Source organism: Xiphias gladius, chromosome 18, assembly GCF_016859285.1.
Source record: "Xiphias gladius isolate SHS-SW01 ecotype Sanya breed wild chromosome 18, ASM1685928v1, whole genome shotgun sequence".
NCBI lineage: Eukaryota > Metazoa > Chordata > Actinopteri > Istiophoriformes > Xiphiidae > Xiphias > Xiphias gladius.
The window spans coordinates 99,011-117,267 of record NC_053417.1 but is presented as its reverse complement, the minus strand read 5'-3'; the positions used below and the strand labels follow the sequence as shown (position 1 = coordinate 117,267).

Genomic DNA, 18,257 nt, shown 5'->3' with positions numbered 1-18,257 from the left:
GAGTAAATGTAAATGAAATCCTATCACTTAATGTAATTGTATATGGTACCTCACAGCACCACCCTTAAAAAGGGAAAGGATATCCAATTCACTGATTCAGTCTCATAAAATATACTAACTATCATTTCGGAACTCTGATTAGTAATTAACTTAATAACTACAACCAAAAATACCATATAAATAGCTAGTAAAGGTTGAAGGATTTGGAGTTCTGCAGAGTAGAGGTTCACATTCACTCTTATGCAAAATTAAATGGAGCAGCGGGTATATTCCAAAGCATTTATTTAACAAACAACAAAAGTAAAAACACACAATATATACTCTAACGAATGGTACTATATACATTTTCACAGCTAAACAAAGAAGTGTATAAAGTGGGAGGTCTCAACTTCTTCTCTGAGTGTGTGTGTCTATGTTTAAGGCCAATTTGTGTAGGGTAAAGGTGCCAGGTTAATAGAGAGGTTCGTAGGTCACAAGCAAAACCAAATCAAACTAGACAAAATCAATACATATACACCAACAAAAGTTATAAAGTCCTATGCTTAGCCATGCTATGCTATGCTAGGCCCAGTTAACCAAGTCCAAGGAGTGAGAGAGATGCTTTCTGGTCGAGTAAGGTTCAGGCTTATGCAGTTGCTGGTGGGGTATAGGCCGGTCTGACTGTGTGGCTTCTGTGTTTCTGTGGAGATCACTGGTGGCTCCTTTGTTCTCCTTATAGAGTTAGCCGCTTGATGGTAATTCTGCTTCATGGCTCCTGTTGTTTGTAAAATCAGCTGGCAGACCTTGTATGGTAGCCGCTGGCGCTAAATTAAACTTGTCCACTATTTGTTAGCCTTAGGCAGGCTCTTGCGTTCCTACTAATGAGTAGTACAGTGCAGCAGTCTGCTCCGAGCAGGCCTGCAGAGCCGTGAAGAGAAGAGCTAGTGCTGCCCCTTCAGCTGGGGTGAATAAGAGAGGAAACTAAGGGAGCCCTGGGCTTTTTATGACCTGGTGACATCGTGGGCCATAGGCCAAACAGTGACCAATGGTAGCTGGTTGTTGGGTCCATGGGCGGAGTTCATGTACAGGTGTGAAACCTGAGGAATTCTAGGAAGTTGAGTTCAGTTTAAATCACACAATGAAAAAATTCCTCTGTGGGGACCCAGGAGGCCCTACATTGTAGTGGACCATTTAAAGCATGGGGCCTTGACTTTACTAACTCGTATAATGCAACCCTATATTACATAAGTTGTACTATATTTCCCACACTATGTACACAGTTAGCTATACTTGAACGTTCATATAACAGGTGCTCCAGCCTACAAAAAGTGTTACAAACTCACTTGAGTACTAAGTGACAAAGTTAAGCTTTGAGCAATGCAGGTGGTGTCTGACTGATACTGACTGAGACTGTCCAGTACTACTAACCCACACAAACCACTGTATTTGACTCAGTCTGACTGTTGATACCAGCTCTTGTACAGACTTGTTGCCCTCAACACTTCCTGTAAATGCTGAATTAGAGCCTATTTGGCAAAGAATGCCGAATAGACAACTTGGGAGCTTCAAGGCTTGCTAGATTCGTTCATGTACCAAAGTCAGACAGAAGACTCTGTGCTTTATAGCCTGGTAGCCTGTTGATATTACTAATGATTCCTGCTGCCTGTGGACTACGAGAGACTTGCTGCTACAGTTTGTTTAAGTTAAACAACTTTTAGTACCTCTTACTGTTAATAATTAATTTGCATTTTGACTTAAATGCTTCTATTGTCTCCAGGTTATTTTTAGTTTGTTCGTTTATTTGTCAGGAGCATGACACAAAAAAGTACTGAACCGATTTGCACTGAACTTGGTGGAGGGATGGGGCCAGAGAAGAACCCATTTAATTTTGGGGCATATTACGGCTCATTTACTATAAAGTGCCATTCTAGTTGGTTTGTTTGTTTGTTTGCTGGTTTTTCTATTTGTCAGCAGGATTACGCAAAAGGGAACAAATTTTCACCAAACTTGGTAGATGGATGGGACATGAGCCAGGGAAAACCCCGTTAGATTTTGATGTGGATCTGGTTAAAGGGGATTTCTTTTTTATCACTTTCCTTAACCTTGTAAGATAGGGCATTTTTCACCTCGGTGGAATATGTGCTCTACTGAGTGCCTAGTTTATTTCTGCTGCTGTCATGATACAACATACACTGTGTATGAGTTAGTAGAGTTTTGTTTATTTACTATAAAATACACATGTAGCATGAACACAATTATCACAGTAAGTTAAGTAAAAACATGATTTCAGAAATTATAAGCTTCAAGTAGCCTGCTATTTAATAATTTGGGTGGATAATGAAGCATATTGTTTTACTTGCACTAGACACAAGCATATCATGTCAGTGCACCCTACACTCTGTGGCCTGAAAGGTGCACAAAAAAAGTATAAATATTTGATACAGTTAGAGATCCAGTATATACAGGGGGAAAAAACACTCGAACATCCTAGCACTAACTATGCTTTTTTATCTTGAAAGAATATTTGGACCACTTGTGGATATTGTCCTGGTGAAATGCTTGCTGAGAATGTTTAACATACCCTGCATTAGCTCCTGGCTACAGTATCTGTAAGTTGTACTGCTATCAGTCTGCTGCAGCAGCAGCAGAAGCAGACTGAGCTAAGAAACCAACAAAGAAGAGGGTTTTCTTCGAGATGAGCACAAACAAAACAAGGTTTCATTAGAACAGCTGAGGACATTCTGTTTATTTATCTGTAAGGATGCATATTGTATTCATTTACACTTCATGCTTCTTCATTTACTGCTACTAGCTGCTTCTTAATCACTGTAGTGCCATTTCGAGATGAATCATATAGTGTATGTGTCTGTTCTCTCTTCTGATAGAGAGAGAGAGCAGCCATAACAGAGGAAAACAGAAGGTGAAAGCACCAAGACACACAGAGGGATGGACCAGGTCTCAGTAGAAAGAAAACACATTATCTTTAAAGATGAGGCCACAGGTCATGCATACACTCTCTAACTGCCTGTGGGCCATCTGTAACATCCTTTTTGCAGACTGCTCAAGTGGACACCAGCTTCTACAATTCTTTTTTCCAAAGTTGCTAAAATTTTTTATGTAAATCATCCATTTTTATGGAAGTTAGAGTTTTGTCTTACTCCACTCTTCTCCACTGCCAGCCTTGTACTGTGAACAAGCATCCTGCAGTATTTAGCAGCTTTAGGGGTATTAGTACATGTTTTGTCCAAAAACCAGATAACTTGACCAGGGCTAGGACAGCACCGGCCTGAGTATGTAAGAACAGTGTTGATATTCGCTGAGCAAAGAAAGAGTACACAGCTCTTTCTTTGGCACACAACTCAGTTCAAAATATTCTAGCTATTCTCTGCCACCGGGAGGAACCCTCGTGCTTTCTTGTATTATGGTTGCCCAAATATTTCACCACCTAATTCAGGCGCATTTAATTGATGTATGTGAGCTTATGCTAAATATGAAGATTTGAATAATTGCCACTTTCAAGAACCACAATGGGCTGCTCTGCAATGACTGGCCACCTCTTTATTGCCCTGAATAGAAGTGTCAGGCTGCTGGAAACCCCTCAACTTCTCACCCAAGTCAAGTTTACCTGTGTCTTGTGCCACTATTTTTCTCTCCTCCTGTCTTTCTCTCTTTTAAAACCACTATTACCAGACCAGCCAGATTTTCAAGGCTGCTTAATCGCTTAAAAACTATTACCCAGCAGTCTGAAAACAATGAAATCCTCATCATCAAACCCACAGCCAGTGTCGTTGACAACATATTAAAATATTACCTGTCAAAGTTACCTGTCAAGTGTAATATCAACAACTTAATTTCTATAAATAAGCAAAAAATGCGTAATTTGTATAACAAATATTTTAGTCTGTGTGAATCACGTTTGCACACACAGAATAACGAGATAACAGTGTATGCCCTGATAAAGCTAATAGCTTGATTAAGGTATTTATACTGCTGACAGTAACTCAACAGGAGACTCTCGACGGATTGCTACGAATTACAAACAATTAACAAGGCTATCTTTCAGTAGCTGTACCATAAACGAGGGTACACAGTGAAAAAAGCCCACAAATAGACAGTAAAGGGAAAAACACACTAAAGCTTGTTAATCATCATGCATCGTTTCTGATTCGAACAATGAAAAATCTTCAAATATTAAAACGATGATTATGAGAATAACGCGAGACTTGTAGTTTACCTAACCTCCAAAATATGACATTACATCCTCTATGAATATTCATCCAGTTAATCAGCGACTTAATTAATTAATTATGAAAATCTCACTAAAAGATCTCTTTAATATAAATTACTTTCCGATTTCTGTATTAGAGTTGTATTATCGCAGATTTTTTTTCTTAGATTCTTTAATGTGTGGGTTCGTCAATTTCCACCAGCTCATTTCAGAATGTCTGTCTGGAGAAATATCAGATAATGAAGAGGGCACAGTTCAATGCCAGGGTGGTAAAATGGCAACAAACGTTATTTTCAATAATCAGTTCCTTTTGAAATGTCCATTGTAACATTTTTAAAATAAAAAAGTATAAAACCTCATCATCAAACCCACAGCCAGTATATTCTATTAAATAACATTCTGATAATTGCTCGCACAGCCAACCGTGATCAGCAAGCAGTAAACATGCTAGCACATTAGCTCATTAGTGGTAGTGCTAGCTACAACAGTCACTACCTTTTCTCGTACATTGAGTCTCCCGTAACCCAACTTCCAGTAAACCGTTTTTACTTAATTGGTTACCTGATGATTCTTTGGTTTTACTTTTGTATTTTTGCTATCATTCTTTATCAGTTATGTTAACATTGGAGGTTTCCAAGGGACAGTTTTATGGACAGCTGAGAGTTTGGTTTGTTAGATGTCACCTTCATTTTTTCTTGCAAATAAGCTTGTCCATTTCATTTGTTCATTTGTTTCCAAACTATGATTGCTCATGTTGCTTGACCCACCCCCTTGACCTTAGAAATAATGTGGTATTATCTCTACAGCCCATAGTAATGACCATGAATGAATGAAAATAATGACCATTTAACTATTCTTCAAGCTTCACCCGATGTGTGGCTAAAATTTTAAGTTTAACCTGAGGGTAGCACTTGAGAAAAAGATGTGATCGTTAAAATTAAAAAGAGTTCAACTTCTAGGTCTGTTTTCAGTAAATTTCAGGGCAGTCTGTCTGTTGGATTATGAGATATCTTGTGACCATTTTTAACACTTTGGTGGCATTAAAGGAAAGGTTAGGTTGTCATCAAAATGATTAAAAATGAGTGCAATGAATATTCAGAGCAAATTTCATGGTAAACTGATCAGTGGTTGTTGAGACATTTTGCTTTGCACCAAAGTGTTGGACAGAGGAATCCCAATGAAAACCCTGCTGACAGTATCTTCTCTGTGTTTGCAGGTGATGAGCATCCTGAGTAACCCCAGTGGCGTTTCCTCACAGCCACAACACGACTTCTCCATTTCACCGCTCCATAGCACCTTGGAATCCTCTCCATCCAACGCCATCTCAGCCAGCTGCAGCCAGCGTTCAGCTGAGGCCTCTATTAAGACGGTCGACAGCCTTCCGTCATCCCAATCCTACTGCCCCCCCACATACAGCACTACCAGCTACAGCATGGACTCAGCTGTGGCAGCTGCCGGCTACCAGTACAGTCAGTATGGCCAGAGTGAGTCCTGCTAGTTCAGACTAACCAAGAACAGCAACATTTTGTTATAGAATATGCCTGTTTTACTACTCTGTCACTAACTGATATAGCACAGTTATATCACTTAATAAATGACTCAGGGTTAAATGTTGTAGTGTTTTAACTGAATTTTTAAAAATCCACATTTATTCACAGATGGAAGATGGGTTGTTGCTAATCCCACCCCGTATCAGCAAGTGAATCACACATACACGGTTACAAAAATCCGAAATACCACATTTGGTATTTGGGATGTATTCAACATCACAACCTCATATGCATCTTTCCCCAAACACTTGTGATGTATTTTATTGAACAGATGCACAAGTCACAGTTTAGGTGTCATTGGTCTAAATGTTTGCAGTGTCTTCCTCTCTTCTTGCATTTCAGGGAGGATTCTGCAAATAGCAGGTGGAGACACATTAACAGAGGTTTAATATGTATGCTGGATTTACTAAAGTCACACTATTTATGACAGTTAGATTTGTGCTTAAATTTCTCTGCCTCTGAAGACCAGGCATAAACATAGCAATAAGGGAATTTATAAGAGCCACATGAAAGTTTATAGTGAGGAAATTAATCATGTATTAAAAATGTGCTTTTATATAACCACTGACAGATTATTAGAAGTGAAGCAATTAGGCTATTATTAATGCAATATCTGATTGCTGTGATGCAAATGAACATCAGATGGTATGTTGTGGTTTGTGTTCATCAAACCTGAATTTGAACACGGCCCTCAGTGAACTGTGAAATTGCTACAGGCTGCAACTAAAACTTACTTTTATTTGGCTAAGATATTTATAGTGTATGTTTGGCTGCATTTACCTCAGTATTAACATCCACAGATTATTATAATAAGAAAAAACAAATAATATCCTTTTCATTGAGTTGAATGGCGGTCAAAGTAAATGTTATTATTGCATGTATTCAAGATCACTGTGTTAATATTTAATTTCTGAACTTAGTGATCTCGTAAAAATTCCACTGCTGAACTGCACCTATGAGCTTCCCTTCACTTGCAGTGTGCAGGAGGCCCATTCCAGGAGCTGACTGCATAATGACCTGCTGTCTTAGTAAATCAGGCACTTAATATACACACATTGCGGATGAAAACTCAATGAAAACTGCAGCACACATTGGCACAATGCCATATTCTCAGTAAATCTGGCCTTCAGTGTCTAGAGCTCTTTTGGAAACCACACCACGAGAAATGATTCACTGCTACATTCTGTAACAGCTGTGCCTAATGGTTTAGAGCCAGCTTTATATTGATGACCGAAATGTACCCTCCATAGGTACAGGAGCAACAAAGGTGATTTTATACTTTTGTTACATTTAAAACTGTGTAACCTGAAATTCAGAGGAAAAAAATTTTAGTTTCAATAACTTTTTAAAACCAAAAGTTTTTAATAACTTTGTCATAATCAACTTTGTCATTATTTTTGACCGTTAAACCTGCAGGTTAGCATCATGGATATGTTAAGGGAACTGGATGGTGTGTTCCAACATGGCACCCCATTCATTCCTGTGAAAGTTCACTGGGCACAAATGCCAAAAACGATTTCCAGAGCATACACATTAGGGACTTCTTCTGGCAGAGCTGTGTGGCTTTCCACTGGCTCTCTGCACACATAGACTAGATATGAGAAAAATACTGATACAGCTCTTTAATCCTTTTTGTCTTTATTGGACCAAATGGACCAAATATTTAAAATAAAAAGACTGATCTTGGAGTGTATGTGAGGAAAATGTATTAACCGTTTTGCAGCCATTTTCTTTCTTATTGTTGTGTATGAGAACATTTTTTGGGGCCGGTCTGTGTTCAGTTCTAAGTGAGGAGCTAACTGTACACCAGAATTATGTAACAGTCCAGCATTGTTCCTGGGGACTTGGTCCTCGACACACCTCCATCATTTCAGAGATGATGAGTATGAGCCCTCTGCTGAAACAGCTTTACAGTGGGCCCAAATATCAAAACCACTTATTTGGAGATCACAGCATTAACACACACAGTTACTACTTCAACAGTGATGAGGAGCCAAATATATTACTTTGTGATGAGAATACATGTCTGAAGAATGGTTGTTGAAACTGTGGTTGTGTTCTATACTGTATGAGCATGACCGTTGTCTTTACAGCTGAACATGACCATGCTAGTGTAAGTAAAAAGTCATACAAATGCAAAATCCTGTAGATGGTTTAAATAAAGCATTTAAGATTTTTACCTGTCGCAAAGCAGGTCTAAGGGTTATCTTCCCTGGCCTCATTAGACTCTGTTGTAAAACTGGTCCCCATCGAGTTTTTTCACAATCTCAGTGATGACAGTGGTGTTATGATACATATGATACATTACCCCAACCAACAACAAGCGGTAGTGGAAGAAGTATTCAGATCCTTAACTTAAGTGAAAGTACCAATACAGCAATTTAAAATACTCCATTACAAGTAAAAGTCCAACATTAAAAATCCTGCTTAAGTAAAAGTACATAAGTATTAGCAGCGAAATGTAGTTAAAGTAAAAGTACTGGTTAGGTCCCTCTGACATATTTATTATTATATAAGACATCATTACATTATTGATACTGAAACATCAGTGTGTAAGCAGCATGTTACTGTTGTAGCTGCTGGTGGTGGAGCTATTTTGAACTACTTTAAATACTGTTTTATATGCAGGGACAACAAATAGATCTGAGGGTCGTCAGATGATTAATGGGAGAGGAAAGAAGGAAAAACAAAGTTCTGATACACAAAACTGTTTTTCATTTTTTTGGACTTTTTCTCTAATCTTTGATTTTTGCTGGATCATTTAAAACTTTATTGAAACATAACCATTTGAGAGGTTTAGATGGAAAAAACATCACTATTTGGCTGTTAACAACTCAGACATCAGAAATGTAACTCTGACTACACACTATGTAAGATGCAGAAAAGGGTTGGAAACCACTGGTTTCCAAAATACAATGTGTTGTATTTTAAAAGCCTGATATATTATCGAATATGCAAAATCTTCATCTTAAAATTAAATCTGTACAATATTTCCCTCTGAAATGTAGTGGAGTGGAAGTATAAAGTAGCATAAAATGGAAATACTCAAGTACATGTACCTCAAAATTGTACTTAAATACAGTGCTTGAGTAAATGTACTTAGTTGCTTTCCACTACTGACAACAAGTCTCAAATTGTAAAATGGCAGAATTTTCCTATAAACAATTAAAGTGTTGCTGTGTGCTGCAGTTTCAAGCACCATAACAACGTGAAATGCACAGTTGCAGGAATCCCCAGCATGAAGCTGTCTTTTGCGATTTAAGCTTTGGCTACTGCAGCCATCTTACTAGGATGTAAGAACAAGAGCCAATGTACCCGAATTGTTTGTGGTTTTGATGCAGCTCTCCTGTGGGGTTTCTGCATTAGCACATAGCATCCTCCGACTCTACTCCAACCTCACAAAATCAGACATGGTGTTGTCTTTTCTGCCACCAGGTGTCGCAAAGTAGCACTCTTATCACTATTCTATCTGTACGCTGGATAAATAATTATAATCTCTTACAGATCACAGTAATAGAACATAGAACATATTGAAAACATATACAGCCACATAGTGCCACAAGTCACTGTAATATCAAACATAATGTAAAGTTAAGAAGAAAACTTCTCTGTGAACATTGTCTAAAAGTAAAAAAAAATTTCTGTTAGATTTATTTGCTCCATTATCTGAACACAGAAACAGGAAAACATGTCAATAAGTTCAACTATATCATGAATTTGGCTGCATTAAAACACAGTATATGTCTTTACAGAGAGCAAGAGTGGACATAAGAGAGTTTTATCGAGCTGAGTAACCTGCTGTATCTGCCTGAAGTTGGGGCTATGCGGTAGTGAAGTTAATGAGACTCAAATTTTAAATGTCAGTACAGCTAATCACACAGCTGTTGTCATCAACCTGGATTTATGTCAATTTTGTCAGATGACATCTTAACAGAAAGCAGTACTACAGTTAAATGAAAACTGTTGTCATGTAACTGGTTTGGTTATAAAGTATACATATCAGGCTGAAAGCTAAAACATCATCTGATCTAATTCATCTTTGTATTTATTATTTGGAATCCAGGGTGGGGCGACAAATATTAAATATAGGCTAATTAATAGATCGACTTATTAAGTCTTTTAACAAACCATTTATCATTAGACAAATATAAAATGGATTTTGGAGAAGCATATGAGGTCAGTACCTGTCAAATCCATTTGTCTGTTAAAAGAATTAAATAATTAATCAAAGTATCCACGCTGCCAGCTGTGCATAAAGTATGATGGATTTTGAAGATATCTGAGGTCTATGATCCTCTGCCAACGAGTTGGGCTGAGCAGGAGGAAACACAGGTGAATATAATCCATTGGAAACACTGAGGCTGCTTCTGCCTGACGCTAAGAATACAACTTATGTCATCTCTGACTTTATCTGTGGTCACTAATTTTAAATGTCAATACAGCTGAACAGCTGCTATTAACCTGTATTTATGCTGATTTTGTCAGACAATTTGAGATTATAAAAATAATATTTTGCAGCAGCGCAGCAAAAGCTATAACTAACTACTGTGGAAGTGATTCTGAGATGCCAGGTAAATTCTGTGTGTCCAAAAATGAAATAGTGTGCCAAAAAAAAGTTTACACTGATTCAACTTTTTCTGCAGTGCAACATGATGTTATCCAGAAAGGCACTATGCAGGCACATATTCCTGGTGGGTTACTTTGTAACATGAACAGTTACTGCTGTGATAACTTTTGAGTTGTAAAATCCTGTCTGTGAGTATTACAAACTGCTGTGTTTCGGCATCTAAGCTTTAATACACATTAATGCGTTCTCCAACTGGACCTCCCAAATATTTTATTGTCTCACCGGTACATGAAATAACACAACACATCCCCATCAACGCAGCCCCTTGCTTTTTTAAATACGGGGCAAATGTTTGTGTGAATACAGCCTAAGTTCTTACAGTTTGATTGGTCAGACACTACTGCCTCTTCGTCCACATAAACCAGTTAAATCTCAGAATACAAATACAAAAAACAAAACAAGACAAAAAACAAACAAAGAAACAAAAACAAAAAAAGGTTTTTGTAAAGATCTAAACTCCCACACAGCTGACCGAGACATCCATCAAATCTATTTTATGATCATGGAGTACTTTGACAAATTAAACAATAAATAAACAAAGATTAATGACAACAGCTGTACTGTGTGCTCACAGAAAAGTTATGAGTGTATGTCATGAATTCATATCAGAGGAAAGCTTGATCTCCGCTCTGAAAAATACAGAAGGTTTACGTTGTGGATACAGTTGAGTCAGCCCTCATTTCATCCCCCCAGATCGTCATCATACAGGAAGCAGTTAACAAGAAAACAAGAAAACAGAGAGGGTACAGGTGTGAATATGCGAGTCTACCCACGCAGTTTCCATGAAAACACAATGTCAAATGCTGTATTTATCTGACTTTTAAATCAGATGAGATTATGGGATGTGAAATATAGCATATATTTAGAACATTTAAAACAAAGCAGTCAATGGTCTGGAGTGACCATGCACCAATCAGAGAAATATAACTGTCAGAGTATAGCACAGTCAAATACAGTAATACACAATCACAGCAACAGTGCTGTCAGTAAATATAAACAAGGATTAGTTTGTGGATGTTGTCTAACAGCTTGTGCTTTTTATTTCCTGGTCAACTGGTCTTTGTTTCACAGCAACCATCAAACTCTGAGCAGTGGAAGGAAGGAGAGGCCACCGTCTTCCCCTCTCCTCCCCCTCCTCTGGGACACTTTTAAGTGCTACTACTGTAATATGGTAAAAGAATAATTCCAGTTTATTAAAACTTAAATAGGGTTTGGTAATGGGAAGATTGCAGTTGTAGTTAAAAACAGATTGTAAAATAATGAAAACTGCAATCTTCTAAGTTAAAGTGGGATGAGCAACACAGCCATCCACCACTCGAATCTCTGCACTCTTACATTCCTCTTGGCCACATAAAAGACACACCACCAAATATATTGGCGCTGCACATAGATTAAGTGCTGCAAATTTTTTCAATATAAATGTAATTGTTAGGGAAATGCCCATTTCTCCAACAATGTATATGCCCATTTCGTGTTAGGCTGCTGGCTACCCAAAACCTATCACCAGATAAGAATGTTAATATTGGACAATTCTGCACAACCCTGGATTACTTTCACTAAAACCTTTTTTGGGGTTTTTCAAATTCTCATTTTCCACAATATATGAGCACGGCAACTACGGTATGGTTATGGTTAGGGCAAATATTGCAGTCACAGTAAATAATAAGGCAAATGTTGATTGCAGGTCTGTGACAGTATGTGAACTCCACACTGCTGCATTGAAGTCAATTATGCTACAGGCCAATCCACCAGCCCAATCCCTGACACGGAATATAAATTTTGAGCCGCAGAATGTGTCCAATATGGACATAATCCCTAAAATGCTGCTACACATCCTTCTTGACATTAGGATGGAGGATAATTCAGGTGTATCACAACTCGGGTTTTTAGTTTTGTCCATCATTGTTTGATAACATTTGTACTCATCGAAGTAATACCTCTGATTTACCTTTAAACTGTGTCTGATCACTGTCTGATAACCAATATGATCACAGACATTACATTAATAACGCTCAGGTTATATACTAAAAAACATGGCTGTAAGAAAATAACTCTGATACTATAACTGCTCCTCTTTGATGAGAAGTTTGTGGCTTGGCTGTGGCCCTCTACCCCCCACCTCTCCCTCCTGTGGACAGATTTAACAGTTTACTTGAGACATTTGACTCTTCTCTTGTTCTAATTCAGGAAGCTCCTGACAGATTAAAGTACATACTGTCAAAATAGCTGAGGCATGAGTGTGTGTGCACCTGTGTTTGTACATGTGTGCATATGTTTTAGTGTGTGTTATCAGATGAGCTCTATCTTGGAGGCAGAGGACTCTCGGCGTGAATGCTCAACAGGGATTTAAGGTTTAAACCTGGCTGACAGGAAAAACAGCTTCCTTTAGAAGGCCTTGCTAAACCCTTGTGAAACACAAACACAGACACACACTGCTCCCCCACTAGCTGTCTGGGTGACTGGCATCTTGGCAGACAGACCTACCCACCCATAGGTGCTCTTCTTTCTCTCATTCCTCAGCCCAGAGTGACAGCTTCCTTTCTGTGCACACTAGCATCCTAACTGACATGCTTTACTTATCGCCCCCAATAGTGTAACCACACACACATGCAAACCCAAACACACCATGTCACATCACATCTGCTGTCAGCCCTCCACAATCTTGCCATATAAAAGAGAAGTTATCACTAGCTACACCAGGGAGGGGAAACATCCACTTCTTCAGGAAAAAAATATGCTGAGCATTAATGCCAAGGACCTCAGTTATTCCAGTGACTACCTGCCTCTCTGTCTTTCTGACTGTGGAAACAAAACTGTTGGCTGCTTTTGTCTGTCTATCAAACATAGTGTCCTCTTGTGAGTCAGTGTGACTGAACATACAACAAATAATTCTGCAACAATACAACAGATGTTAAAAGATGAGTCTGGTAATATTTCTTTTTGTAAATTCCATGTGCAGAGCAAACCAACAAAGAACGTAGCCTACGAACAAATCAAATCATATCAAACTTTATTTATATAGCCCCTTTTATACAAAGTTGCAATACAAGGTGCTTAACAAATAAGCACCTAAATAAAAGCTTAATTAAAGGTGGGGAAAAATTAGGGGGGGGGGGTGGAATTACCTACAACATCACCTGACATGGTAAATTCTGTATAATGTCCATTCCCACAGCACTAATTCCATCAGTACAACAACAGAGTCATGTAATGCTCACCACTCTGCTGCTCTGAGTTTCTCTTTTTTAACAGAAATCGATTTGAAGCAAAAAATATAAACATGGAACCAAAATGGAAATTTAAATATTTTGAATCTTAAATATTTTGATTTGACCACAGTTACGCAAAAATCTCCCTTAAGGTGTCGAAGTATTGAGTGTCTCAGTGGCAGTTGAAGCGGATTCTAGCAGATCATCATTAACTCTCGCTCCTGTCTCCCATCCTCTCCAGCTGCTGTGGATTACCTGGCAAAGAACGTCAGCCTGTCCAGTCAGCGCAGGATGAAGCTGGCTGACCACTCAGCTGTACTGGGACTGCTGCAGGTTGAGACTGGTCAGGCCTACTAGTACTCACCTAACATAATTAAACAATATGACAACCGGTCACCAGCACAACCTGCACCTCCTTCTACCATCCATAAAAATCTCCCAGTAGGTGTGTGTGTGTCTGTGTGTCCTAGATTGACAATACATGGGGCTGATATTTAGCTTTTTTATACTTTATGTTACTGTTTCTCCAGAGTTTAAAGATTGAATGTTGCAGCTGTCCAAGCTTTATACATTTCTCATGAGACCAACCAAATCCACAACAAGGATTTTCACTGTTAGGAATATTGTTTTTTATTTGTTGATCAAATTTCACCGACTTTTGTACACAGCATCATTTTGTCTAAGTTTACTGGATAATTATAAACTAGTGATATAAACAATTACTGTGTGAACCCTTAGCCAAACAGTTTAGACTGGGTGTAGTCCATGTCCTGCTATCTAAAATACATTTCACAAAACCTGGGACAGATGTTTATTATGAAGTAATAATGCCATATCCTCACTATGGTAAAGATATCATCAGAATGCTTTTTACATGTGAGAATGACACACAAGTGATTTCTTATTGTTTTAAAAATTCTTTCTGCCCACACTGAAACGGCTAAACAACACTCTTCTGTGGGTGAGCAAGTGAAATTATGCATTACAGTCATCCTGTGATAGTGCATTTAGACTGAATGCTAAGCACATTTTAGTTAAAACCTAAAAACTCACATGGATGTGTTCTTTCACCGAGTGAATTCACATCTATTTGTGTCCATTGTGTTATTGAATTGAAATATTAAAAATTCCCTTTGCATTCAGTCTGAACACACCTTAAGGAAATACAGCGTAGTTTCTCTGCTAAGTCACCTCTTTGTTTCCATGATCACTTGAGTGAATGAGTTTCATTCATTGACATTCATTTCTGGTTGTGTTGTCAGACAGCTGCACATGTGATTTGATTACAGCTCATGAAAGCTACCTCAGATTCAAGTGTGTTTTACTTCTGACCACACACAGCATCATAGATGGGTGGTGAGAATTGAAACCACTGGAGGTCAGCAAAAACATGATTTTCAGCTACTGTGTCTTGCAACCCAAATAGACATTTTAGTCCTAGCTGAGTTAGTGTTCTGAGTTTTAAACCAGAGGTTGTTTCTTCACCTTGAGAAGAATAAAATACTGGGGCCTAAATACTTTCTATTTTTTGAGTCAAACTGGTCAACTTTACAGATACTGAATATCAGCACAAAATATTGTCAGCTTAAAAAGAAAAAAAAAAGTGTCAGCCTTCAGGAATCCATGTGTGCATATGTGTGTAAGTATGTGAAGGAGATAAAGACCTCTGTAGCAGACTGATATGGACAAATTCAGCCATTCCTCAAGAGATGTCTTTGTTCTGACACTACAGTCCCTCTTATCAACAAGACCTCCTGAAGAGCTTTGGGAATAGTTGGAGGTCAAACATGCTCTTGACAGAGCAGCTGACATTCAGTGTGATGATCACTCTCCACTTGGTTGGAGTCGGACATTTCTCCAGGCAGCTTGGTACTAATCATTACATTTCTTTTCTTGATTGAATTTCTTTTGATTCTAGTTCATTTAATGTCTACTTCTTGCATATATCTATGAAAAACAGCCACTGGGTAACACTACAACAAGCCAACATCAACTATCCATAAGTAACCCTTTGGGAAATTAATCAATTTCAATAAGTCATATCTGCAATTATAATTGGACTAGTTAATAGTTTTGTTTAGTTAATAAGTGTATCTCCTACAGTTACTTTCATAAGTAACTCTTTCATACATGATACATTTTTTCCTTGAGTAAATATAATGTTGCGTGCATTATGTTTCTCTTTACCATTTCAAACAGAATGTTCACATTGAGCATACCTGCAAAATCTTTACTATCAGTGATTTCATATCATAATCTGCCCATGACAACTAATGTATGGTTGTGGATGGTTACAGTTACAAAATTTTGCTGTACTACTTATGTCTGAAGTCCTAAAATTTCCTCTCAGCTCACTGTTGATGTGTTGAAACCCAACACAGTTGGGGGTTAAATAAAAGCAGGCCTTTATTTGAAATAGGCTTATATTAAAGAAAGGCTGTTTATTTTAATTTCCCCATAAGTATATTTTATCATATTTTAGACAAAGATGGCTTTGTTTCTGATCTGCTCCTGTCTTAATTTACCATTGATGCAAACTCCACAGTTTTCTCCAAGTATACCCGTTAAGACAACAGGTATACAATTTATGAAGATGATAAATTCAGTATAATGTGCTTCCATTGCACACTCGGCACAGTAAACACCACATTACATTCCACATACATCTATCAGTACAGATTTCTCTTTTTTTGCTGTTCTTTTTGAATGTTTAGCTACTTCTTGCATAGATGTTTCAAATTAAAACCTTGTAGCAAGAAGCCTAACTCTCCCCTTTTAATGTGAAATATGTGCAGGAACTGTTGTGTTTCATTTGCAGTAGCTTAACTGATGAAAATAATGGCACAGTAGAATGACTGGAAATAATTAGTGAGTTAAACAGTATTCGTCTTAACAATTGAAAACGCTCAGTGTTGCTTTTACCTGGCCATTGTTTTGTGTTGTATTAGAGAATATGTTATATAGAATTTATGTATCAGAGAGTCAAAATGATTCATAATGGTGGTTACAAACAATTTACCACTCACAATGTATTTAGAGATAAATTAGCATTTTGACATATCAAAAAGGAATTACAGGTCTATGTAATGTCAACCTCAAAAATAATAAAGCCATTTCCCATTCTACTACAAACTACAAACTGTACCATTTCAATTAAGGATTCCAATGAGGATTTGTAGAGCAGTCAGAGAGAGGGAAGTTTGTCAGAGATTTGGTCTTCCTCACTCTGATCTCCGTACTGACCAAAGGGAAAGCTCCTTGCCATTCCAATCCTCCATGCTCTCAACAAAAACTACTGTGCTCCTCAGGAGAGGAACAATGATTCTGAAAAGATGCCACTGCATTGAACTTTGTGCTTTGTTCTTCAGGGGAAACCACTTGTAAGTTAATGGGCTTTGGATAAGCAAAGGATCAGTCCCCCTATCACATCATTCCATTCCACATAAGAAATACATGAACAATCAAATATGCTTCTGCATTATTAAAATTCTCTTTTTTCTTTGCCATTCCAGACAGCTGTTCAATGTTTAATCCTGGGCTCATGTGAACATGATGCCATGTAATTTCCATTCCCATGGGATGCTTGTGTCCAAGTAAACCTATGGTGAGGGGGCAGTCGTCACTGTTTCCAAATTCATCATAACATCATCCCTCTGCATCTCCATAAGAGCCATAGAAACTCTTTGGACTCTGGCTGTGTTAACCTTCTACCTTGTGTATATATATTTTTTCACTGACAGCAAACCAAGGAAAACATTAAGGATAAACTGTACAGATATGTTCATTCACCCCCACCCCCCCTGGTTACCTCTTGGTCCTTGCTCTGCTTGTTTTGTTCTGCTTTCTGTTTGGCATGTGTGTAGTATAATTTATTATACCTGTATGAAGTATTAGACTAGTGAGAAATTTGTATCGGCATTTACTCCTCTCAGCCTCTTGGTGTGTCAACTGTAACACTGGCGTAACTGTCTGTTCATTAAAGCTCTACAACTGGACCGAGACCAGAGGACTGTGCTGGCTTCCTGCTCTTCACTAATACTGAAGTTGCTGTTGTTTTTATGGAGGAAAATGAAAGTGAAAGTACACTCATTCATGTTTGAATTTTTTCTGATCTGATGTATAAAGCACCATTTATTCACTGTAGTGTTTTATATTTTTCTAGAATGGAAATCAATTTGGCAACACTTGAAAGATGCTTGAAACTGGTAATCTAATAGGTAATACGTTATTTATTTGTTGTTTTTGGTTAAATTCCTTGCTCCAAACTATCATGCTAGCATTGAGGTGGGTGGAGTCTCAGCTGAGGTTGCGTTTATGCAGGGAATTGTTTCTGTTGTGTCAAACAGACCATTACAACAAGTTCTCAGCTGTGCTTCTACTATTGTTTTTTTTTTATTGGTGCAAAGGGACAAATAGAAGTATATGGAGGAAAAGGTTTACAGGCAACATATGCCATAATATGTACATTCAGACGATCCAAACCTAAACCAAAAATTACAAACAAAACAAAAAAATATTTATTAATAATAATGAGAAATGCAAGCCAGTTATCATTACTAGGAGTAGTTATACAGGACACGCATATTGCATGGGTGTGTGTGTATCTATAACTGAGAGAAAACAAAACAGAGGGGAAAAAAAACCAAAAATAAATTACAAATAAT

At 37.9% G+C, this 18,257-nt stretch overlaps 1 protein-coding gene across 2 annotated transcripts in view; it reads left to right on the top strand.

Annotated features, from left to right (window-relative positions):
* The window catches only part of LOC120803761 (paired box protein Pax-7-like), a 65,591-nt gene extending 51,641 nt beyond the window's left edge, over window positions 1–13,950 (top strand). For both annotated transcript variants that reach the window (XM_040152621.1, XM_040152622.1), the window contains exons 8-9: window positions 5,424–5,691; window positions 13,835–13,950. In XM_040152621.1, the coding sequence (XP_040008555.1) occupies window positions 5,424–5,691; window positions 13,835–13,950 (384 nt within the window). The remainder of the gene's footprint in view (window positions 1–5,423; window positions 5,692–13,834) is intronic.
* The last annotated feature ends 4,307 nt before the right edge of the window (window positions 13,951–18,257 follow it).